The sequence below is a fragment of the Podarcis tiliguerta genome, assembly GCF_965153285.1.
Source record: "Podarcis tiliguerta genome assembly, chromosome: 14".
Taxonomy (NCBI): Eukaryota; Metazoa; Chordata; class Lepidosauria; order Squamata; family Lacertidae; genus Podarcis; species Podarcis tiliguerta.
This window is the reverse complement of record NC_139547.1, coordinates 5,530,763-5,556,359: the sequence shown is the minus strand read 5'-3', so window position 1 is coordinate 5,556,359 and position 25,597 is coordinate 5,530,763. Positions and strand designations below refer to the sequence as shown.

Genomic DNA, 25,597 nt, shown 5'->3' with positions numbered 1-25,597 from the left:
GATTGGATCTAGTCACCAAGGTGCGCCTTGGCCCACCCAGCATCAGTCAGTAGGGCCAGAAAGGGGGCATGTTGGGTGATCCACAAAGCGGCTTGGACCCAAAGACTACGAAATCCTCCTGGTCCCATGAAACCACCTGGAACACAGTGTATTTCTCCACCGTTGCTTCTGCTCTAACATATCAAGCCCAGCCACACATGAAGGTGGTTCATCCACCTTCATCCCCCACCCTCCCAGAAATGCACGCTCAAAATATTGAAAGCTGATATGGTCCAGCAGATTTTCATCTTAACTGAGCCTGGCTTTGTGCAAGCCATTATGGTTATTTGAGGGCCAAACTGTACATTATGTCAGTGGTTTTCAACCTTTTTGAGTCCACGGCTCCCTTGACCAACTACATTCTTTCTGTGGCACCCCCTTTTGAGTTTAGGAGCGCAGTTATGCCACCCCTTGCCAGAAGAGCTGGCAGCCTCTCACCCTTTCTCGAACACCCTCCCTTGTGCAGTGTTCCCTCAGCCTCTTCTTCTCTCTCCTCTCCTTGGGAGTCCTCCAAGCAGCTGCTACTGCCATCCCTTGTCTCTGAGCTGCCCTCCCTGCCCCAAAGAGAACTCACACTGCCCCACAGGGGCCTGGGACTTGTCTGTCTATTCCCAACAGCAAGGACTGGTGGACTGGCTGGCTGGGCTCCCTTGCCCCCTTGCTTGCTTACCCCGAGGCCACTTCAGCTCCTGGCAACCAGCACCGCTTGACCAGCCCCAGAGGCAGCATTTGCCCTGCGAGCTTGTAGCCAGGGCTTCAACAAACAGTTGTGGAAGCCTTGGAGAGGCACAGATGCGAGAGGGCATCAGAGGAGGGAGAGAAGGACAGAGGGACAGAGGACAGTGTTGCCCACAGCACCCCTGACCATCATTCAAGGCACCCCAGGGTGCCAAGGCACACTGGTTGAAAACCACTGCATTATGTTAATTGTATAGATTCAGTTAATACATTGTTGTTGCGGTTTATTTATTTTAAAAATATTTATATGCTGCTGTATCATAAAAAATATATCACAGCGGTTTACAGGCCCATGGCCAATGGTATCAAAAGCCGTTGAGAGATCAAGTAGAAGTAAATAGCCTCAGAGAAGTCCCAGAGAAGCTTGAGCAACCTCGTTCTCTTCCGTGCCACGGTCCCAACAAAAAAATGACTTTCTGAAGCTGCTATTTTTATTTCAGCAGAACCGTCCCCAACCTCCATGGTCATGCTATTTAAATACCAAAAGCCACACTGATAAAGCACTGATAACATTCATGCAGTTAATGTCATGCCTAGTTTTGCCCTGAGCCTTGCAGTATCTGCAAAATGAGAATGTTAATACTCTACCTCTCAGGATGGTTTGAGGAAATGAAGTCAGTTATACCACACTTTGCATAAAAAAATGGCATCAGATGCTGATGTGAGTTCTTTATGTACCAGCAACTCTACAACCTCTCCCTCTCTCCTTCTCTCTCATTATTTGGTAGCACAGGAGGGGTTTGCCTTTAAAATGAAAAAATCACCAACTGCATGGAATGTGGCTACACAACCATCATGACCAGTTGCCACTGATAGCCTGAAAACCCTCCATTAATTTGTCTAACCCCCCTTTAAATCATTTAACTTTGTGGCCATTGGAGAAGTGAATTTGCTGTGTGAAGAAGAGCTTCCTTTTTTCTTCCCTGAATCTTCCAACCGTCAGCTTCACTGGATGGCCCTGAGTTAAAACTCAGGTATTATTAGAGTATTATGAGTTCAGTATTATGAGAGAGGGTAGTTTTTGTCTTTCTTCACATTCTTCACACTGTGCATAATCTTATACACATCTATCATGCCCCACTTTATTCCCACTTTTTTCTAAACTAATGCCCAAGTATTGTAACCCTTGACATTTGTGATTACCCTTTTCTTCACTTTTGTCCTCCAAGTTTCATTTCCTAGCATTTTTGTTTACCTCTTAACGATATTAGGTGATTTATAATTTGCATCAGCTTTGTCTTTATGTTGAGCAGTTGTGTATAATTAATGCTTGTACAGGGCTGTAAATATGTAAGTAGAATCAAACAAATAACAAACCTGAAAAACTAGTTTATAGGAATTAATTTATATGTAAAATCTCTTAGAGTTTCTGGCAGGTGTTGCTGTCACTTACATTCTAAAATGAAGAAAGCCAAGTAGCATAGAGGAGGAAGGGAGTGAATTAAGCTGCATGCACTATGCCAGGGGTCAGCAAACTTTTTCAGCAGGGGGTCGGTCCACTGTCCCTCAGACCTTGTGGGGGGCCGGACTATATTTTGAAAAAATAAATAAAAATGAACGAATTGCCTCACAAATAACCCAGAGATGCATTTTAAATAAAAGCACATATTCTACTCATGTAAAAACACTCTGATTCCCAGACTGTCCGCAGGCCAGATTTAGAAGGCGATTGGACTGGATCCAGCCCCTGGGCCTTAGTTTGCCTACCCATGCACTATGCCAAGACTAGAAAAAATAATTGTATGTTTGAATGTGTGATATTTAACAGGGATAGAAATGTTTTAGCTCACTGTAGGAAATGTTGTTGTAACCTGCCATTTGTGAATAATAAGGAATTAATGGATGGATGAAGAAACAGATGATGATGAAACAGATCTGACAGACCTTAAAAAGAGAAATTCAGAGTATGAATTTGGTCTGTGTTCCTTGAAGAAATGTCATTTATGGCCCAATCTTCAAGAAGTTCCATTTCAGGGAATGACCAGCCCCTATAGTGAAGGTGCTGTTTATCATAGTTACTTTCCTACACCATTCCAGTAAGGTTTGGATATGAGAGATTACATGCAGAGATCAAATAACATTGTTACTTGCAGTGCCAGTACTAACTCTTTGTCTCTCCCTGCCAACCTCTTGGAAGGCTGGAAAGTAATGACATAATGCATCTCATCTGTGTGACCTCCCTGGTTCAGGCATTACTGAAACGGTATAGGTAGGAACTACAGACAAGTAGCAACTGCTCTGTTAAGAACAAGCTCTAAGCATGAGAAATGCTGTTTCCCCTCTACTGTGGCCAAACATTTTATTTTCATGGTATAATTTGTGGTAATTGTTTTGTGTTGCCTGCACATACAGCATCTGGAAATTAATGGAGCCAATGCCAAGCTACACAAATATGATTCTCTTGTTCATACACTTTACATTAACTCTACAGAAATTCATATAGAAACAGCTGTCTAAAATATGAGCATCCTGATTAGTAGTTAGCTGGAAGCCCAGCTGTATTCATATTTTCCTTGGAAGGATCAGGAAGATGAGTGGAGGTTTAGAATAGGATAGCAAAGTGATAGGCTCTTTCAGGATTTGGTGTTGGTGACCCTGCCAGACCACTCCTGTACTTAGTTCCCTTGGAGAGCTCAAAAATATACTTCTAATAGAAAAAGACAGCATTGTTCTCTTGATATTTCTTGGCAAATGTGTTAATCTAGATTTACCCAAGCCCATGCAAAATAAATGGGAGTAAAACAAACCATTAAGTAAAAAGCTAATTTGACCAAGCAACAAAAGTACATTTTTGAGAAATCATGTGCTACAAAATAGCATAGAAGGGAGAAGAGAAAAAAAGTCACTGTTTTGCTGATTACACAGAACCACATTTAACACCCTCATTAGTAAGCCATCTATTCTCTCTCATCATAGGAAGAGGGTAATTGTCAAAGCAGTGCTGATTGATCGATGGGAATTTACAGAATGAGCCAAAAAGGAGTGGGGTTGTTTTTTTAAAGGAAATATATCCCTTGGTTAAGGAGCTGTTTGCAGAATACAGATTTAGAGTGACATTCCCCTAACCAACTGAATTGAACTGTCTCTAGGTCATGGCACATGAGCTGTTCTCCACATTTAGTCTCAGATTCATTGGAAGATGATAAATGGTGACTACCTGAAACAAAACGATGGAGAGAAATAACATGGATGCACCACAACCAAGGAATATTCTCTGATCCGCTCTGTAAAGTTACCCTATATACCCAGGCCAAACTGAATCTTGATTCCTGTAGTTACTTCGAAAACTCCAGTGTGGTATGATGACAATGTTTGTTTAGCAGGCACTTGAAAACCCAGCTGTAGAAGAAGCAGTTCTTAAATGCCCTGTTCATACAAACTCAAGCTTTTGCAAGGTTTGCGAGGTTGCATATTTTTCCATCCCACAAAAGTTACTTGAACTACTAAAAAAAGAAGACAATGAACCAAAGAGGTGATGGGCTCAACTTTTTGGTGGATCTGAGAAATGTGTGCCATAAGCTACAACAGTTACGTTGCGGCAGGGATGTCAATTCTAAGCACCTGTAATGCAGGAACAAAAGCAAATTTCAGAACTATACCAGCTGCCAATCCAACGCTTGTGCAATATATTCCCAAAACCAATTACTTAGGTACTTATAGTAAAGCACTAACTTGTTGTATAATTGACTGGAATTATAGTATCTGTAAAAACAAACTCAGCAAAATGACAATTTTACTGAAAGTTTATGTAAAGTAAATAATAATATTAGTAAAGGACTGGAATTTTCAAAGGGCATAAGAGGGAGTTAAACTCTAATCATAAATCTCAGTGGGAAAGTTTGGGCAATGAGAATTTTGTGAATCTCTTGGGGAAACTCCACTCCTGTTTGGTTAGGTTAGACTCTAGACAGCTTTTGAGTAGGCACAAACAGAAACATTCAGACTCCAAGGCTCCACTATTTAAAAGCCTACTTTTGAGTCAGTCTTATTTTACTGGATTTAATAAACAATGGAATGTATTTAGGTTGAAATCTGATCTTTCTTGCATATAATTTGTCCATTCTGTAACTGCACTTTCTGTCTCTTGCATACAATCATGTTTCTGGTGTCTTTTATATCTAACATCATATTCACACAAAAAGCAAACGAACAATGTGGTGGAGGGCCTTGGCTTAGCGATACAGTGTGCAGAGAGCCCCAGGTTCAATTCCTGACATCTTCATTTAAAATGATCTCTGTATGAAATACTGGGTTTGTTTCTGCCTAAGACCCTGGAAAGCCTCAAGTATAAGGCAGCTTCATCTATGCTCCTCTTCTGTGAAAGCCAATATTGTTTGTCTCTGTTACACTGCATAGTGTATGACGACAATGATATTGCTTTATAATTCCTGGAATAACCAGAAGGAGGAAATGTCTATAGGAAATGCCTATGGACAACATCCTGAAGAACAGGGACTTCTGGCCTTAAAGGGAAAGGAGGATTAGAGATTGTCCAAGAGAGGTATTGAAATAACAGGAGATGATGGGAATGGATGATAAGGAACTAATGTCATGAAAATTGATGTGTTTTGAGGGTAGGACATAGAAGTGAAATCATGTTCATTTTTAAATTAGCTTTTGTTTCTTCTTAGAAGTTACATGGACATAATTTCACACATCACTCTGCTCCCTTCGAATGGCAGCAACCCCATTTTTCTGTTAATCCTGAACATTGGCCCTGTTTCATATTATACTGTGAAATGTGCTTGATGGTACCATATGCTCATTTGAATCACTGAAGGCACATAGTTGATGCTGGTGATGAGTGGCTTGAGATCTCTGGAGCCCAGTTCTGCCAAGTGCCCAATAGCACTCTCTCCTGCCATTGCTGGTGTTTACTCTTGTCGATAGAACTTAAATGCAGCATTATCTTTTCATGTGTTAGGAATATGGGTTGCTTGTTTCACTTTAATAGATCTTGCAAAGTGCCAAGCTCCTTTAAATGTTTTAAGTATTAATCTGGTTTTTAAAATGCTTTATCAAAACAATGCAAAGATGAGCCAATAACCTTATCAGCCAGTGCACTTTTATTTTATGCAGTGTTAACTGCATAAAAATACTATTATGTAGCAGCAACATTTTGTGTTATGAGAGTACAAATTTTAATAAATGTTTTATAATACTTTTAAACTGCTTCCATTTTCTTTCTTTTTAAAACCCAGGCTATGTGTCATTTTTGGGAAGGCAAAGTGTGTTTCTGTGAGGCTGAGAAACAATCCTTCTTAGCTGACTTTGGTGCTATGTTGCCATCTCTTTGAACGCATCCCCTGGTCGAGTGACAGGTTCTGGTGCACAATGCTTTAGACAATTACTATTCCACCAGTTGTTATCACGCTGTAAAAGGGATTCCCAATCACAGAAGGTGAGGTCCTTCCAACATGGCCCAAGACGGCATCAGCTCACCCAATGGGCCCTCTCCTTTCTCTCCTCCCCCTGCATCTCCAAAATCTGCTCTGGAGAACTAGGGGACCACACAGCAAATTTGGGGGACATCTGGAGGCTGTAGAGGGGAGAATAGAAACTAGATGTCCACTGTTGCACAAGTGGTGGACTGTTAGCAAGGTCACTTAAATAATGTTGGCAAAGTCAAGAAAGAAAAGAATTCCTGATGAATTTGAAGAAATAAACAGAAAGGTTTTGACTTCTTAGGTCAGGCCTAGTACATAACAGGGAGAACGTCAACCAAACATATAGAGAAAAACTCCCTCAGAACTACACAGCCAATTAGGGCATCATGCCACTCTGCCTGGTTGCTAAGTAACACCTCCCCCATCACCCTCTTGGCTAGCTGACCTTAACACTAACATAATATAACCCTTTTGTTGCACACGGCATGATTTTTGCTCTTGCACTAACATCGCTGGATGTTTCCCAATATGTTTATTTGCAATTCTTCCATGATTCTATGAATTGTATTAATGTTCTTTAATCTGCAGCCATGGGATTTTACACTGGTTCAATTGGGTATGATCCTCCCAAATATTTAAGGGTCCCTCCAGGTTTTGTTTCGGGCACTGTATTCTGCAACATGTCAATGATCCCATTATAGAGCATAAGTGGTGCATCATTCTGCTTTATTATTTGTTCTGTAATGTTTCCCCAATGTTATTACATTGTTGCTGTCTGGAAGGGCGCTTTTGACAACGAAAACAGGTCAAAAATTAAATCTGAATTTTGTGGTATAAAAAGTTACAGAATTCCGGCAGGAAGCTATGAGACATTCACCAAATTGAAACAAAGCAGCCTGTCCACTCTGAAATTTCGTGTTCACAAAGAGTATATTGAAAGTGGGATCATATATAACTGTCCCAATGCCATCATGAACACAAATAATTATCAATTCACAATAAAAATGATATCTTGCAGTGGGGTTAGGTAAATCTTTGAGTCTCCAAATAAAATCAGGAGGACTTCTAAAAGTGCTCAACTTTTGCTGGATCACGTTCATCGTATTTCAGTGGCTGCTTGTATGTTGCTTTAAGCTCTGCTGTCGAGAAGAAATGGGTAAACAGCACACATTATATACATAATGCTTCAGCAGTTGATCTTCTGTAAGTGCATTTCAGTGGCAGTTGATAACCGCATATGAGTGGTAGTTCCCTTTATGTTTCTAGAAGCAACAATGCTGATAGAAAATTTTGCTTGAAAAATACTCTCATTTTATCATTGTCCTTCTTGTTACATTTCATCTTTTCTCATTTGGCTCAAACTTTTTGTTTATATATATCTATATAATCTGTAAACAGTGGACTTATTAAACATCCATTTTAAAAGCATTAACTTGAATAAAAGATCAGTTACACAATCATAGCATTCTAAACACATTTTATGCATGTGGGTGTAAGTGTGGTGATAGTTTTAGATGGGAATTTGATTTATTTTGAATAAGAAACCAAAATTTCTCAAGAGCTAATTAAAATAAACAATCCCTTTGCTGCAGTTTATCTTATTTATTTAAAAAATATTTAATAAGCAAAGGTGAGTGCCATTCAGAAATCTTTTTAATTAGGTGTACATTTTATAGAAAATTCCTGTTTATATTGCTGTGATTTTATTTTACCATTCTCTTACAATGACGTAGTAAAAGCTATTTATTATGATTTTCTTTGGCTCACAGTCCCTGTTGTTGAATTTATTTGCCCAAACAGGGAAGTTTATAGGTGCACTTGTCTTTGTTACCTCACATTCAATACGAGTGGCAGATGGTGCATAAAGCACATAGTCTGCTAATGTTCCATTATTATTATTATTATTATTATTATTATTATTATTATTATTATTATTATTTCCTGCCTTTTTCCCAGTCTGGGATGCTAGGTGGTTTACACAGATAAACTAGAAAAAGCTAAAAACATAGAAAATACTATCACTAAAGGATAAAAAATTAGGATAATCATTACAGGATAAAAAAGGTGTGCAGTGTGCTTATATCTGTCATTTGTGCTCCTAGGGTGTCTAACCAGTCCTCCTGTTCTTAATTCTGCATCTTCTGTTGGCAATTTAAGGCATTTGCTGTAAAAATCCCAGAACTTAAGTCCTGTTGTACCAGACCCAGCACCAATCTACTCCCAACCATCCTGTCCTCACAGTGGCCAAACAGATACCTCTAGGAAGCAAACAAGCAGTACAGCAGCCATCATGACTAGTAGCCACTGGCATCGCTTCTGTCCTCCATGAATTTATCTAATCCTGTTTTAAGGCCATCCAAGTTTGTGGTCATCATTACATCTTGTGAGAATGAATTCCATTGTTTAAACATACTTCAACAGCTGAACCCTGGATATGCTTCTTGGCTTTGGACTGGCCAATGTTTCTGAAATATAAAGAAAATACTAAATAGGCCTCTCAGATATAAAAGAAGTATTCCACCCCACCCCCACCCACCCCAGTTCCAAATAGTTGCCTGCAGTGGTCTCCTGCAGTTAGATAGGTGGTGACCAGGGTCTTTTTAGTGTTGGCACCCTTCTTTGGAACACCCCCCCCCCTTGGTCCACAATCCTAGTGCCTCCTCTTAGCTCTAGCTGTCAGGTAAATACAATTTTATTCACCCAGACTTTAAACTTGCTAAGCATTTGCTGCTATTGGAATACTACAATTTTCAAATCAGGTCAGTTTAGAGTTTAAATATTTTGGCATTTAGTGTGGATTCTTTTTAAAGTTGTGTTGATTTTCATCCTATTATTTGTTTGTTTTTATTTGCTTGCTTGCTTGCTTAGCTATATAAATAGTTGTTTGTGATTTGAGGTAAACAAATACAGTGATGACTGTAATGTCGTGGGAGCAAATAGGAATTGTACCTAGCTGCCCTGAATTGCCTTTAATCTAAATGAAATAAGATAATTGCTGCCTAGTCATCCATGGTATGGTTTTCCGGACCCATCCTGGTATGTTGTGTACCAGCCCTAACAGGTATTGACAAGAGGCACTATCTTGTTTGGTTGCCTCCTTCCATGTGCAGACGAATTTCCTGCCATGCTGCCTGCCTCTCCTGTCTTCATACACTGATGCAATTCTCCAGAGACTTAAACACAAACACACACACACACACACACACACACACACACAGATCCTCCTTTGTCTAATTCCCTAGAATGTCATTTTCCTGGACATTTTCAGGGCTTTCCCTGTTTCCTAGCGATTTCTCACATACGTTAGTAGGGAGTGCCAGACAGAGCCTTGAGGTGGAAACCACCAAGACGTGAGCTCAGTTGAAATGCACGGGCGCAGAGCAGTGCCATTGTGCAACTCCTGCTCATTTCACTGGTTGTGTGGGGTTTTTATTCAGTTATGTCCTGACTTCCCTTAAAAATTCACGGTGTAATCATTGTTAGTGAGTCGTGAGGGTGCCATTTGGTTTCTCTGCTGATGCTGGCACTAAAATAACCTGGGGTGGTTACATGGTTTTAGCAGAAGTGTTATTAAGAATTACACAAAAATTAATTGTTAATGCGCTAAAGTGGAAAATTTAAAGTTAAACTGTGTTAGGTTAGGATAAATTATAGAACAAAAATTGAGAAAGAGGGAAAGGATTTGTTGAACCAGCTAATTTGAACTAGAATACAAAAAAGGGAGGCGTGAGGAAGTCGAGGAAACAAGCATATGAAAGATAAAGAAATGAAATTTGGACGTGCTTTTAAATGTTTTAGTTTTTTCTTGTTGTTCTGTGGTATTGTTTTTTCTTTTTATTTTTGATGTATTGTCTGTTAAACTTTTATTGTTCTTTTCTTTTTTATTCTTTTTCTTTTTGTAACTATTAAACATTCAATAAATATTTGTTTAAAAAAAACCAAAAACTTGGGGTGTCCCTGTTGCCCACCATCGTGCCCCCTCCCCTCTGCCCGTTGCCTCTGCATCATCTTAGTAGCCTTTAGTTCCCTCTCTGCTGCTAGGTCTCCCCTTCTCCGTATCCAACGACTTTTTGCCCGGCAGAGAAGTGAAAGAAAACATCGGCAGTGGCAGAGCAGCACAAATGAAAGGGGAGACTTAGGAGCCGTGGAGTAGTCTCACATTGTGCAGTAGCAACACATGCATGGGTTTTTTTTGGGGGGGGCAGGCTTTTGTTAGGGGGCAAAACCTCAGATTTGTATTGATTCCTATTGATTTGGGGGGGCAGCTGTCCCCCCTGCCCCCCTTGGCTATGCCCATGAGCACATGGTTAGTTTGTGCAGACATTGGGTATAATCTGTCATCAGCACAACATGGGTATAGCAAATTGATTTCTTGGGGTGAGAGGGGATGTGCTTGTGCATGAGATATGAACATGTTTGTATTTGCCCCCTTACCACAAGGAGATCAAGACAGCATATATGGGGCTATCACACATAAATACAACAACTCTGTAGGTTCAGTTTTATTATTAGGATTTATCTCATGATAGTTTTTATTTTTATACATCACTGAATACTGTAATGACAGAAGGGTGGAATGAAAATATTTTAAATAAATAAAATAAAAAGTAACGTTAGTGCTCTGAACCCTGAAACTTATTCCCCATTGCCATTTGTTACATTTTTATGGGTTTGACAATCACAATTTGACCTTTTTGCATTCTGTAAAAACATTCAGGCTTAGCTATAAAGTTTGAGATGAGCAATTTCATGTTCCAATGAATGGAGTATTTCATGGGTCTTGTTTTTGCTGCTGCACAACAGACTGATACACAGCCATCCCTCTGGAAATCATTCCTATGGATATGTACAATCTAATTTCGGGTAGGGAACTTAGTAACAGAGCTTCTCCCTCCTATCTGCATTCACATTGTTTCTTTCTTTTCTTCATAGATTGAGCTGCAAAAGCGAAAGATGAAGCAAAAGGAACTGTTTATATTACAACTTTTAGAAAAAATATCGTTCCTTGAAGGAGAGGTAAGGATTATATCTGGCTAATTACTGAAAGTTATTGTTTTTAACTGATACTTAGCCAATTATCTTTCCCAGTGTAAAAATGCCTCAAAACTCTGCTAGTTCTGTTAGCCCAGTACAAATATAAATACAAATTTAATAATATAAAAGTTTAACAACGCAGAACATTTACCGTATTTTTTGTCCCATAGGATGCTCCGTCCCATAGGACGCACCTAGTTTTATTGGGGGGAAATAAATGAAATTTCCCCCCCTTTATTTCCCCTCCAAAACCAAGTCGGGGAAACCAAACCAGGTCGAGGAACAGCGGGATGGCGGCGCTGCGCCTCCCTGCTGTCCCCCGAGCTTGTGGGGCTGGCCGATTTCTGCACGGCGCGAGGGGCGCTCTGCTTCAGGGCGCCCGGCTGCTATCCGGAGCGTGGGGAGCCCTGTGGGGAACTCCTGCAGGGCTCCCCACGGTGCGGATGTCTGTCCGGCGCGCGGGGCGCTCTGCTTCAGGGTGCCCCTCGCGCCGGGCGGCAGGCTGCTGTCCGCAGCCTAGACAGCCCTGCGGGAACTCCCGCAGGGTTGCCTAGGCTGCAGATGTGTTCCCTAAGTGCCGGGCGCTCTGCTTTCAGCGCGCCCGGTGCTGCGGGAAGCAGGCTGCTATCCGCAGCCTAGACAGCCCTGCGGATGTCTTCCTGAAGCCTGGAGAGCGAGAGGGGTCTGTGCGCACCGACCCCTCTCGCTCTCCAAGCTTCAGCGAAAGCCTACATTCGCCCCATAGGACGCACCCAGATTTCCCCTTCATTTTTGGAGGGGAAAAAGTGTGTCCTATAGGGGGAAAATACGGTATATACTCTCAATCTGGAAAATTCAAAAACAAATATGAAACATTTCTGATCGAGGCAGCATAATATTATAACTAGTAAGAATCAAGTGTCAACAAGAAGAAAAAAGAGGGGGGAACCATAGAAAATGTATAAACAGAAAACAATACACTATTAATTGAGTACACTCGTCAGCTGTATTTGAGTGGCAGTCTAGAGATTTGAGTGAGTCAGGAGCAGGGATGATAATGAACTAAGTGCTTCCTGTATTAGGTAATGCAGACCTAATGTGTTTGTGTGAATGTGAATGTGAGGGGAAGGGCAGAGGAAATGGAAATCCAATACTTTTTCCTTTTATAGGATCACTGTAGCCCAGTGGTGTGCAGTCAATGGACTGTTAGGGGACTAGACTAGTCCCCTAAATGTTCTGATTAAATTAAAGTATTAAAGCCTGGCGCCTCCTTCCCAAAGCCCAGGAAGCTTCTGCCCAGCTTAGGGAGGGAGGTGTGATGCTCACGTGTACGACATTGCCCCATCGCCCTCGCAAGCTGGCGCCTCTGGCCCTAACTGTTCTCCTACAAAATATGTTGCCGCACTCCACTCTTGTAACCATGTAGAGCTATATGTTATAAGGGGGATTGATTATTGTGTGAAAGACTTGCATACATAATAAATTAAGCCAAACTGTTGTGAAGTTATCCTTTTGTTTCTGCTCCTTCAACAACCATAATTTATTAGTTAGTTTTTCCACTAGGCCAATGTCCCATACACTTTTGTACGAATGATCTGAGTTTACTCTGAAATATTTTTCCAATGTCTAGCTAAAATATTCCTAGACATTATATCACAACTAATTTTGTTAGATTTTAATTATGGTGTATGCTGCCTTCTACTTTTGGATTAACTTGTAGGTTGGTTTTGTGGTTTGTATTAGATAGCAAGTCTACTTAGGCAGCATGTATCTTCCTACATGTTCTGTGAAACACCTATTTTTCAGGCACTCAACAAATAAAAAAAATATATTTATATTTTGCACAGATGAGCAGTAACATGTAAAGAGAAGCCTGTGAAAATTAATAGAAACGTCTTTTCACATTTGTGGTTAGATTTGGGAGGGGAAAACACAGGAAGCTGCCGTTTGCAGAGTCAAACCATTCCTCCATCTAGCTCAGTATTGTCTACTACAGCAATGGTTCCCAATTGGATAAGTATTGTGGACCTCCTGTTTTTCAAAAGCCGATCCATGGACTCCATGTTTTTGACTATGGTAGTTTGTGTTACGTGAATGGTGCCACGGACCCCTTGGGTCAGTTACGCGGACTGCCCAGTGATCCGTGGACCATCAATTGGGAACCATTGGTCTATACTCTACATTGACTAACAGCAGTTCAACAGGATTTTAGAAAGAGGTTTCACCCAGCTCTACCTGGAGATGCTTGGGACTAAACTTGGGGCCTTCTGCACGCAAAGCAGAGGCTCTACTGCTGAGCGACAGCTTTTCCAGGAAAACCCTGGAAGCTAGATCAGAGTGTTAGCATCTAGGCTTCTCATTGCTCCCGCTTGCAAAACCTGTCAGGACCCATGGGAGCTGTGACATGAAAGGGAGCGAAGCACTGGATAAGTCTCCCCTGTCCATAGGACGCTCTCCTCCAAATCACTCAAAAAAGGAGAGGGTAAGAGAAAATCCAGATGGAGAGAGGAGAATGTGTGGGAAGGCAGTTATTGGAGGGGAATGTCATATGAACAACAGAGAATTAATGGAAGTACAGGAAGCTTACTATCCACACTGAATGACAGCAAGGATGAGTCCTAAGTCCAACACTCTCCACTCCTTTCCCATGCCAGCTTTCATCTTTTTCCTTTCTCACTTTCTGCACCTCCAGTTTAAGAAATTCCCTATAAGCTTCCTTTTAAACACCTCCTGCTCCCCCACCTCTGTTGTCTTAATGTTCTCCTTCAATGGTAAAAATAAATAAAGCAAGCCTCTCTTAATCTAAAGAGATTAAATGATAGGCTATGCAGTGGTTAAGAGTGTTGACTTAGGACAGGGGAGGAGACTCTGGTTCGAGGCCCTCCCTGGGTGACCTTGGGACTGGTCACCATCTCTAACCGGGTTCAGCAACAGGGGTGGGGCCTGGAGCAGGATGAGTCATGTACACTATCATGAGCTTCTCTCAAAAATTAAAAAAGATACTGTAATGGTTCTAGGGGTTGCTCGTGCGTAAGCCAGTGCAAACACCTGGCTGGGTTGCCTGAGTGAACCTTTTTTTTTTTTTTTTAGTTTTTATTAGTTTCAATTCATTATACAACATCAAACATTAAAACAACAACAAAGATAAACAAAACACCCAAAAAAAGAAACAAACAAAGAAAGAAAAACATTACATAACATAAAACACCAACAAATTAAACTTACAGTAACAAATAACTAAATCACACAACAATAATTTACTTCCCTTCATCTCGGTTTCAGAATGTGTTACAATAGATTTTCCATCTGCAGTTTCATTTTCTTAAAACTCTTTACGTCGCAAGCGTTATATCGAGCCTACTGTGATTTTTAGATTTTTTACATCTGTTTCAATGTATGTCATAAATTTATTCCATTCATTATTAAACTTTGTACCTTTTTGGTTTCTTATTTTCTGTGTCATTTTTGCCAATTCTATATAATCAAATAGTTTAGATTGCCACTCATTAATAGTTGGGATTTTTGATGTTTTCCAGTTTTGTGCTATTAGTGTTCTAGCAGCCACTGTTGCATGCCTGAGTGAACCTTTTCTGTCCGGACAGCCACTCACCCGTGGCTGTCTCAATCGCTGGCAGAATCCGTCAGTGGGAATTTCTTAAACTTCTTCCAGCAAAGAAGCTCTTTGACGCCTAGTCTTCTCCTACTCTCCCTGCGCGAAAGCCTTCTGCGCAAGGAGGGCGTAGGCAGCGGAGGACCTCTGCTCTCCCCGCTGGTCCCCGGCAAGGAGTCATGGGATCGCCTTGCCGCTTCCCCCATCTGCCCCCCTTCTCCACTGGTGCTACGCTGATTCTCTTCCCCAGAAGATGGGCTGCCTCTCCCAATCCCGGGACGCTCTCTGGAATCCCTCTGGATTTTGCTCTCTCCCTCCGGCACTGATGGCAGTTCCCTGACAGATACTAATGAAGAAAATTTCTTCATTACTTTACAGTATGCATGTGTAACAATTAATTGCAGGGCCTGCTGGGATATTGAACTGAAGAATTGAGTTGTCAATTTTGTATGTTTCAGAATAAAGAATTACAAGACCGTTTGGATTACTTGATGGAGTCACAGTCAAGGACTGATGTAGAAACCAGAGATGTTGGAGTAGGATGTGACCTTCCACTGAGGTATCTGGGCTTGAATACATTCAGGGGGAATCCTTTTTAGCCCACTTCGTTGAGAAACTGAGACAACTAAAGCAGCTGCCACCCCTTTGCAAATTCATGGAATTGTGAAGTTTTTTTTGGGAGGGGGGTCGTGGGCAGGTGGGCATTTCTGTGGGTGAAATGGTGCTTCTTCAAGGCCAAATGAGGAACAGTGATTTGTCACGCGTAATAAACTTTTATATGCTTGCTGTGTTTCAGCTTGCCAGAGGAGCCTGAAGTCTTAGCGGCACGCTGAATAAGTCATTTCACTAGAGCAGTTTAATGAAGCACTAATAAGATTACTCAGTTATGATTTTGCCCTTCTGACATTAACAACCAGCTACACTGGTTTCCAGAGCTTCAGCCTAGAGGCGGCGATAATAAGACAAGTTAAGAAATTTCCAGGCCGTGTGACAGCTATTTATGTGATGCTTCCTGGGGACCCTCAAGGTGCCAAAGCATCTATATGTGGTTCATTTGGAAATTTATCATTGACCTTTACTCTGCTTAGCTTTATGGAGCCCTTTATTTTTCCTGTTTAATTTTTATAAGTAAATAAGAATTAATGATTTTTTATGGCTTGAGGAAAGCTCTTAAGGCCCTAAACCAAAAGAATGTGTATGGGGAACGCGGCAGATGTTCCTCAGTTTGTAGCAACTTGGCAAATGCCAGTAAAACCAACAAACCAGGAAGAGGCTTTTTTCACGCTGTTTATGAATAGCTAATTGCCATTCATCAGGCATAGGCTTCATGTATTTTCTGCACAACGAAATAAAGAGACCCAATAATACCCAAATGCAACCTATATTATACTAATAATAAGATTTCAACCATGTGCAAAAGTGTTAAGTAGCAATTAATACCAACAACTATGGATCACTGGTAAAACATCTGTTTAAATAAAGTCTTTTGCAAGTTCTTATACATAAATAATAACTTCTAGTTCCTGGGGGGAAAGTTCTTAATCAGATTCCAGTTTGAATGCTGAAGTCTCTGAATGCATGTGTCTCTGGGGACTTGCATGTACTTCACATGTGACCCTTAAACAGACTTGTGAGAGGGGAATGCTTTCTGTGGGTTGACCGTGTGCCACCCTGGCACATGGTTCCAGGTTCCAGGAATTCACACCAAGAGCTTGAGTTGAATGCTGAAGTACCGGATATATTAAGGTAGGGTGGGGAAAGGAAGTTCAATTACACACTAAATAATGTGTTCCTTGGGCTCCCCCCCCCCCCAATAATCTACTGCACTCAAACCCCCAAAGTGGAGAAAGAGATCTCCAGTGGAGAAGAGGAGAGAGGTTGCTAACTAGAGTAGATTTAAAGGGTTGGGAATCAGAGGAGTTGCTGCAGTTGCAAATGACTAAATGACTAGTGGGTGTGGGTGGGTGTTGATTCTAGGGCCAAGCATCCAGGCCAGAGTTCCTCTGCTTCAGGTTCTCTTACGATTTTTCAGCTCTTGGGACCCACAAGCTCTGACATTCAGTTGCTCTGAGTAAGACTGCAGTGGGAAGCAGAGGAGAATGGTGGGTGTGTACAGAAAGAAGTTCCAAGCATGTGCCAGAATCTGTTCTCTTTTTTTGGAGTCTGGTTTCAAAGGAATGGCTGGAAGAGAAGGGGAGAAAGGAGACAAAGGCTGAGCTTTCCCTACCCTTATTAGTTAAAAATTCATTTGAAGCTCTGCTTGAGATTGCTATTGTGCCTCAGGTGTGATGTTTTTATGCTGGTTCCTCAGGAAGTATGATACAAGTATTGTCTTATTTGCCCAGGTACTTAATAACCCACATATGAACCAAAGGTTATTGTTTACCTTGATTTGCATGATAGGTAGATCTTCTACCTACACTTTGGGAGGGGGGTGATTGAAGTCATCTTTTGTGGGGCTCACTAGGTCAGCCTTTTGTAAGCCAGTTATTGTCAATTCCTGTGGGTGTTGCAGTGTAAAAAAATTGAGAGTCAAATTACCTGCCCCTGGGGTTTAGGGAGCAGAGCTATTCCCAGCATGCATCACTGTTCTCCCCACTTTTCCAGTTCAGTGTCTGGAGACTAAAGGTGGATTGCAGTGGGCTGCCATGCTACAAGAAGTTACATGTTAGATGCAATTCTTCCAACATGCTGTGTCTTTTTAAAAAAAATAAAGAACTAGCAGCCTCATACCCAGTGTTGCTTGGGAATTCCAAGAAACCAAAAACCAGTGCAGTTTTGAAAGGTTCAGTCCAACATTTTGATTCAAAATGGCATCTAAATGTATCCAAACATAGATCAAGATAGCTCCTTGGTCTCAGGAACCATCATGCAAAATTTGGTTTTGATATTTTAAGGTCTCCAAATATTGAACAGACTCTATAACGAACCATCAAACAATTTTCTAAAACATGTAGAAGATTTGTTTCTGGTTACCAGCTGTGCTGCATGAAGGACTTTCCTCACTCTACTGGCTCAAGGAAAGAGTTATATTTGTTATGGATTCCTTTTCATTGGTTTTGATCAGCCAAACAATATTGGTTGATTTCTTGAGTGTCTAACATTTTGTGCTGTTGGTTTTCATTCCTAGCACTGAGAACAGCGGCACATCTTCCGAGACATCAAAGCCTGCCAGGACATACACTCCATTCAAGAGAGTCTTGGAGTATTCGTCAAAGCGCAGCACAACTGCCATCATTCCAGGCCCAGGAACTCCTCACACGTGTTCCAGTGTCTTGAAACTCTGCAGCTTGAAGGACTGATGAGTCAGAGAAGCCTTTCAGACACTTTGTTCATGAAGCTGCCCTGTATTTATTTGCAAGGGAACCAAAGGTGAGCAAAACCTCTGCCCCTGTTCCTTTTTTAGAGGAAGGAGTATGCAAAGTCACCTGCCACATTTTGAGCACACCTGAAGGAGAGGCTGCTGGACAGCAATCCTAACTGCACATGGAAACTCATTTCTCGTTTGAACTTTAATCTAATTCTACTTCACAGAAGTGCCATTTTCTTTACTTGAAAAGGGCATTAATTTCAATGTTACTCTTTTCCTTTTTAGAAAAGTGGTAGTTACAGCCAAAGATATATTGGCAGTTTGCTTGGGGAGGAAGTCTCTGCTTTTTGTAGCTCTTTAAGATGCTGATTCTGAAAACACTGAATGGGACCACGGTGCTCCTGAAGAGGGAGGCAGGGACCACCAACGAAGAAGCATGCCAGTGGTGCTCTTGTGAGCTTTGTGGAAAGGAATGAAATTTGTTGGGTTTCTGCAACAAGGCACATAGCTTTCTAATCTGTTAACTACCAAGTTTATTTCTGAGATTCAGTTTCTTTTCAAAGGGACTTTTTCGGTCTTTCATACCCACCTCTCATCTGTCTCCAGCAAATATAGCATTGGTTCTTCATGTATTTTAATACCTGGAAATACTTACGTGTCTATTTATAACCTTCCTGTTTAACAAAGCCTATTATTTTGTATATTGAAAATCCCTGAATGCTGTTCCACTGAAATATGGTTAAAAATCCTTTGTACTGAAGCTTAAGCCACATTTGACTAACTCACTGTACATGCATTTTTATAATATGCTATGTTGTATTTTAATGTCATTTAACATAAGTGCTGGAGGGGCTAGCTATTCCTCAAGGAATTCACAATGTGTAAGAGTTAACAGAGAAAATGTTGATTTAAAATGATTGGCATCATGCTTTTAAAGACTCTGGCCCATTGTCACTGTGTTTCACATTTGACTATACTCTTTCAACAGAGCTCTTGTTATTTTCATGTATGTGCACTACTTAATTAGTAAATAAAAAAGAACACTGTATAGGAAGTCTGAGGCCATATGAGTCACTTGGATAACTCTGCAACAAGAGAAGTAATTGCTTAGGATACCATCCAGCCACCTCCGTTCCTTCCCACTTGGCTCTAGTGTGCCTGCTTGAATAAATACTTTTTGGAAATTGTACCAAAGGCAACATATTCTACATTTACAAATGGAGGGAAAACCTAAATATGAAGTATATATTCCCAGTGTTGTTATATATTCCATTTATATTGTTATGAAATTGTTACTGTGGGTGGGACTATCATGCCTTTGCCCTTAGCTTCCCAAGGCAATTTGTGGTCAGAGTCTGGGATTTGATGAAGTAATGTTAATGGTTTCCAGCGTGAGTGAATGCCTAGGAAGTAGTTTGAGATTGTTCTGGAAGGTTCTGAATGGAGAGAGAGACATCAGAGATTGAGGAAGAAGAGTGGCACTCCTGTTGCTGTCATGGGGAGGAGGCTGAAGTCTCTGAGGGAAGCAAACTGCAGTTTGCAACAGAAGGAGAGAGCGCAGCGCTCAGGGAGCTGAAACGTTGAAAGCACCTGGGTGTGCCTCTTTCTGGAGATTTGATTTATTGCCATTTGTAAATAAATCTGATAATACAAAATGCCGCAAGTCTCTAGTGTTCCGTCCTCCGAAAAAATGCAAGCACCTGGAAAGCACACCTGGAAATCTTCATCACTTGGAGAAGTGAGGACCATGTGACAATATGCACTGTAGGTACATATAGCAGCAAAGTGGATTGGGTTCAAAATGGCAAGAAATATGGGGCTTGAGGGCCCAGTCTCTTTTAGTGCTTTGCCTTTTCTTCATATACTTTGGACAAAAAATCTTGAGTCATGTGTGGGGCAGTCCTACAAACGTAAACAGAGTCCTGCTGCTGGAATCAGACTAAAGGGTCTTCTGGTCCAACATCCTGCAAACAGCACTCTCCTAGGCATGTTTACTCAGAAGTAAGTCCCAGTATGTTTGTTTAAAGCATTTCCACCCACTCTTCTGCCCAACCAAGCTCCCAGAGCAGCTCACAATCTAAAAAGACATGACACAAAAGAAAAAAGAAACAGGAGGGGGGAGGGGGGAAAGCAAATTCATGCACTAATTCTGCAGGTCATGGAACTAGATCTACTGCTCCAGATTCCAGGTTCTTTGAACATAATGGAGGAAATCAAACACTGGCAAGGGCTTGTCATTGAGCCTACCTAGTGGCAATGAAGGCAGCAAAGAAGGAATACTTTACTATCTCTATTGCATCCTCTTTGTGCCATCCAGCAGAGCTTTTCCAGGTGGTGCAGGACATTTCACAGTCTCTCCAGAAGAAGGTGACAGAAGGTGGTAGCTCGCTGTGACTTGTTTGCAAAGCAGTTTTAAGGATAAAATTGCTTGCATCCATGGGGACCTTGATTCCTTTAGGCACCAAGCAAAAAAAAAAACTCTTCTGCTAGGCCTTTGGCTAATTAAACAACATATGACCTTTTATACTGGAGCCGGGGTGGGTATTATTTTTCTTTGTTGCTATGTTACACATTTTGCAATATAGAACCGCCCTGTGATCCTTGGATGAAGGGTGGTGTACACATTTAATAAATAAATTAAAAATAAATGATAATGGTGTACAAAGCCCAGGACACCTTAAGAATCCCCTTGCCCTAGACATCCCAAGTTGAGATCATCTGGGAGAACAGGGTCCCCATGGAGCAGAAGCATGACTTATGTCAATGAGAAGTTGTGCCTTCAGTGTTCTGGGCCCAGCTTTGGAATTCCCTGCTTCTATGGTGTCAGACAGGCACCACCCCTGATGAGTTTCAGGTACCTGGTTAAAATCATATTTCAGGAGGCTGTTGCATCATGAATGCTTTTCTGGCGTTTCAAAATTTTCTGATGTTTTCATTTAAATTTCTGAGGTTTAATTTATGTTGCATTGATTATATTTTTATTGCTGTAAGCCGCTTTGAGAGCTAGGTCAGGGGTCTGCAACCTTTAAGACAAAAAGAGCCACTTGGACCCGTTTCCGAAGAAAAAAAACCTGGGAGCCGCAAAACTCATCATTATAAAAATAACTTTTTTGTCACTTTTTTATTATTTATTTGTTTGACCCCTCAGAATTACTCCTCATAGAAATAGACCAGCGTACATGCCCCTTACAATGTAGCGGGTGGGCGGGAAGGTGACGCCGGGACGGTGCGTGACTTAACGCACGCACCGCCCCCATGCGACGTCACAGCCAGTACAGCGCCTGCCACAGTGGGGAGTGTTGGGGCGCACAATGCGCCTCCTCCCCTCGCTAGTATCCGCCCCGGAGCCACGGCAAAGGTGTAAAAGAGCCACATGCGGCTCCGGAGCCGCGGGTTGCAGACCCCTGAGCTAGGTGATGAAAAGCAGGGGTAGACATCTTTAAAATAAAGAGATCTAAGCACAATGGAAGGCCTGCTGCTACTCTCAGGAATGGTAGTTGGCAGGTGGAGGGAGGCAGCTGGAGGTATATCCAGGCAAAGTGGAGAGTGCCTAACTCAGGCATAGGCAAACCCGGCCCTCCAGATGTTTTGAGACTACAATTCCCATCATCCCTGACCACTGGTCCTGCTAGCTAGGGATGATGGGAGTTGTAGTCCCAAAACATCTGGAAGGCCGAGTTTGCCTATGCCTAGCCTAACTGTTACTTCCTCTCCCTCTGATAGCCTTCCTTCACAACTCCCATGTAGGTGTAAAATTTGGTTCACCACCTGTGGCTATTCCTGGACTTGGATAGCCTGGCCTCAGTCCATGCTCTAGTAACCTCCCTCTTGGACTACTACAGTGTACCCTACATGAGACTGCCCTTGAACACTGTCCAGAAACTGCAGCTAGAGTAGAACACAGTCTGATGGTGAGGGGGGCAGTCTGATGGGATTATGTGTCACGAGTCCTGAAAGCCCTGCATGTCTTAATGTTTTAAAATCATTTCACTTACTTTAATTGCATTGTTTTTCTACCTCGTTTGCTGCCCTGGGTTGCTTTGGGAGAAAGGGCAATGTAGAAACTTAATGAATAGAGTTTGTTGGCCTTGGTTTGGAATATTTTTAAGTTTAATTAACACTAATTAAAAAGGAGCACACTACAGTGATTTTCTTATGATTAACTGAAATTATCTGAGCATATTTCAGCACACCAACCCCACCTTTGAGTCTTTATAGTAGGTCCATAAATTAGCAACAAAAAGCAATCCAAATCAGGGAGCAAATAAAACTATGATGAAAAGGAGGAAGTAAATACAGAACAGGTTGTGAGAGTTTCCACAGTCACCATCACTGAGACTGTATAATCCACAAAGGCAGAGAGGGGGGAAATAATTTCAAGTCTTGGCTGAATCTGCTAGCGATGTTTACAGGAATTGTGGGACTGTAGGTTATGTCCAAACTTCTCAAAGCTTTCCTACTGGTCTTCAGCTGTTAAGCTTTTCAGGTGTACAGGAATGGTCCTGCTTCTCTAGATGTGACACAAACTCTTTTTGCTAAAAACACATAATCCCACCAGACTGCCCCACTCACCAACTACTGCATTCTACTCTAGCTGGTTTCCAGACAGTATTGAAGGGCAGTCTCATGTAGAGTGTCCTGAAGCTGTCCAAGAGGGAGGTCACTAGTGTATGGACTGAGGCTGGGCTATCCCAGTCCAGGGAAAGCCATAGGTGTGGTGAGCCATAGGTTCAGCCCTACCAGGAAGATTTCAGAGATTTCAGGGTCCACTGTGAGTAGGACTAGCAATGGATGCAACCCTAAGGGGTGAAGCACTGTATAAATGGCTGAAATAAATAAATGAAATGAAAACAATTCTATTACCTCCTTGGATAGATAGAACATTTGGCCAATTAGCTTGCACATTACATATTCAATGGAAGAGGAATAAATGTGAGCTTGCCTAAAAATGATGAACAAACTTGTTAAGAGTTGAAATATGAATGGATATTGTCAGGGGTTCAGGAGCAGAGGCACAGGAAATGGAGAGCGAGGGGGAGGAGTCCGAAGGAAATGTCAGCGATGACAGCGGTCCGAGGTCTCGGAGTCTTTCCAGCGAATCGGAAGATTCACAGAAAGAGGCTCCCATGGTCAGGGCAAGGGGGGTGCCTAGGGGGACACCCCAGGAAGAAGGGGCCAGAGGGGACTCAGAGAGCAGCAGCTGGAAATCAGGACCAGCGTCCACACCAGAGTGCAGTAGGGGGGAGGAGTCCCAGGCATCGAGATCAGGCGGCGCGCTGCCAGCAGAAGGACAGGAGACAGGACTGGCCACGCCTACATCGGGGAGCGAGGAAACGGTCAAGAGGAAGGTCGAAGGCTGGGCGCGCGCGCCAAGTTCAAATGTACAGGAGGGCGGCGCAGTTGGCAGCCCGGATAGGGAGCCAGGTCCCAAAGCCCGCTGAAGAGAGAGGGAGGAGTCAGGGGGGTCAACGTCTGCGTCGGAAGAATCCAGGAAGGAAGGGACCCCGGGGGGTAGCAGGACCCAGAGGAGAAAGGAGAGACGGAAGAGGTGGAGTAAGGCTAGAATCTTAAACTGGTGTACAGGGGGCGGAGATTCAGATGGAGCTTCGCCGGTCTAAACCCTAGACGTAGAGCTGGGGCGCTACGGCTTGAGAATGGAAACTGTACTTCAATAAAGACTTTTGTACATTACTACCGGCTAGCGTTGGTCCTCTGTGAGCTGGGACCTGGAGCCAGCTCTGACAGTAAGCTCCATCTCTACAAAAAAATTTGCACCAAGAACCTCGTAACGTGAGGGACGCCGCGAGGGAAGAGGAGTGGTGCTTCGCGAGCTCACAAGAGTCAGGCAAGATGACGACAGAACAGCATCTAATAGAACTGCAAAATGCAGTGACACAACTCAACGCGGAGGTACGTGCGTCCAGGAAAAGGGAGGAGGAAGTAGCTGCCGCCTACAAGGATCTCCAAGCCAGGTTGGAAATGCTTGACAAGCAGGGGCAACCGGGACCCAAATCAGAGGGCATTGGGCTGGGGAGAAGAGGAGGCAGCCTTGTATCTCATTTCGACGGGAGCTTACAGCAGTACCCTAACTTCCGAGCAGACCTGCTGTTTGCGCTGGATCTGCTGGAAAAAGACTTTAGAGATGAGCGAGAGAAAGTGGGGTTTATCTGGTCCCATTTGCATGGGGAAGCCAAAGCGTGGCTGAGGAATTTGTGGAGAGATAAAGATCCGGCGCTCCAAGATGCGAATGCTTTCATTAAAGCGATGGATTCGTGTTTTTTATCAAAGATAGACATCGATATTGCCAGAAAAGACATACATGGGCTCAAACAAGGCAGAGCCAGTGTGAGGCAGTACCATTCCCGCTTTTTTGGATTAGTCCATGCGCTGGGATGGGAGAAAGATTCTGCTCCAGTCAGAGACCTTTTTTGGGAAGGATTGAATGCAAATGTGAAAGATGAGATTGCAAGGGGGGAGAGACCAAAGAGCACTCAGCAAGTGGTCCAGCGGGCGCTGGAGATTGGGGTGCGTCTGGAAGAACGTCCATGGAACAGAGAAGAAGGACGTTGGGGACGTACGCCAGCGAGAGCTCCTCCCCTCTTTCCCAAGGAAGCAGCGCGTGCGCAATCCACACCTTCGCAGGGAGGGGGAGAAGAACCGATGGAGATTGGAGGCGCCAGGGCTCAGTCAGCTACCAGAGCCCTAACACCGGGAGCAGTCAAAGCGAAGCCTCCTAGAGGGAACAGGAAGTGCTACATCTGCGACAGTGCTCAGCACATGGCGAAAGAGTGTCCCCAGAGGCTCCATAAGCACACTGCAGCCTCTGCAACAGTCACAGACGCAACTCAGCAGAGAGAACCACAGCAGGGAAACGACGGAGTCTGGCTGGAGGAAGAGGCACTGGGGTCCAGCCAGACAAGTCAGTGAAGCAATCCCCAGAAATTTTGCAACCCACAGACCCCCTCCCACCCAAACCAGTGGTGCAGCTTACAGCATCGCTCCAACTGCCCAATGGACTCACTATGGAAGTGCCGATTACCATTGACTCTGGTAGTAACGCAGACTTCATAGGACTGGATTTTATTCAACAGCACAACATAGCACTACTGCCAGCCACGCTGCCTCTGAAGGTTGTCACGGTGGATGGCAGGGAATTGCTGGGGGGGCAGGTGGTGCAGCAAACGCCTCCGATGGTGATGCAAATTGGGAATCACCGAGAAGTAATCAGCTTCAATGTCACCCACCTGTCGGACACGCCTGTAGTATTGGGCATGAGTTGGCTGCACAGGCACAGCCCAGCATTGGCGTGGTACCAGCGCCAACTGACCTTCGGCTCCTCCTACTGTGCGGAACATTGCATTCTGCCTAGCCCGGAAGGGGAAGAGGATGACCCGCAGCTACAATTAGGCACGCTGCAAGCAGTGCCACTCAAGTATGCAGCGTTTTTGGAGGTTTTCTGCGAGAAAGAAGCAGACAAGCTGCCTCCCCACAGGCCCTATG

General features: G+C 42.9%; 1 protein-coding gene across 1 annotated transcript in view; it reads left to right on the top strand.

The window, feature by feature from the left end:
- Positions 1-25,597, top strand: part of LOC310664072 (uncharacterized protein) — a 68,795-nt gene that overhangs the window by 28,870 nt on the left and 14,328 nt on the right. Inside the window, exons 11-13 of the mRNA XM_083412619.1 lie at positions 11,097-11,180; positions 15,246-15,346; positions 17,918-18,086. Coding sequence (XP_083268745.1) covers positions 11,097-11,180; positions 15,246-15,346; positions 17,918-18,086 — 354 coding nt within the window. The remainder of the gene's footprint in view (positions 1-11,096; positions 11,181-15,245; positions 15,347-17,917; positions 18,087-25,597) is intronic.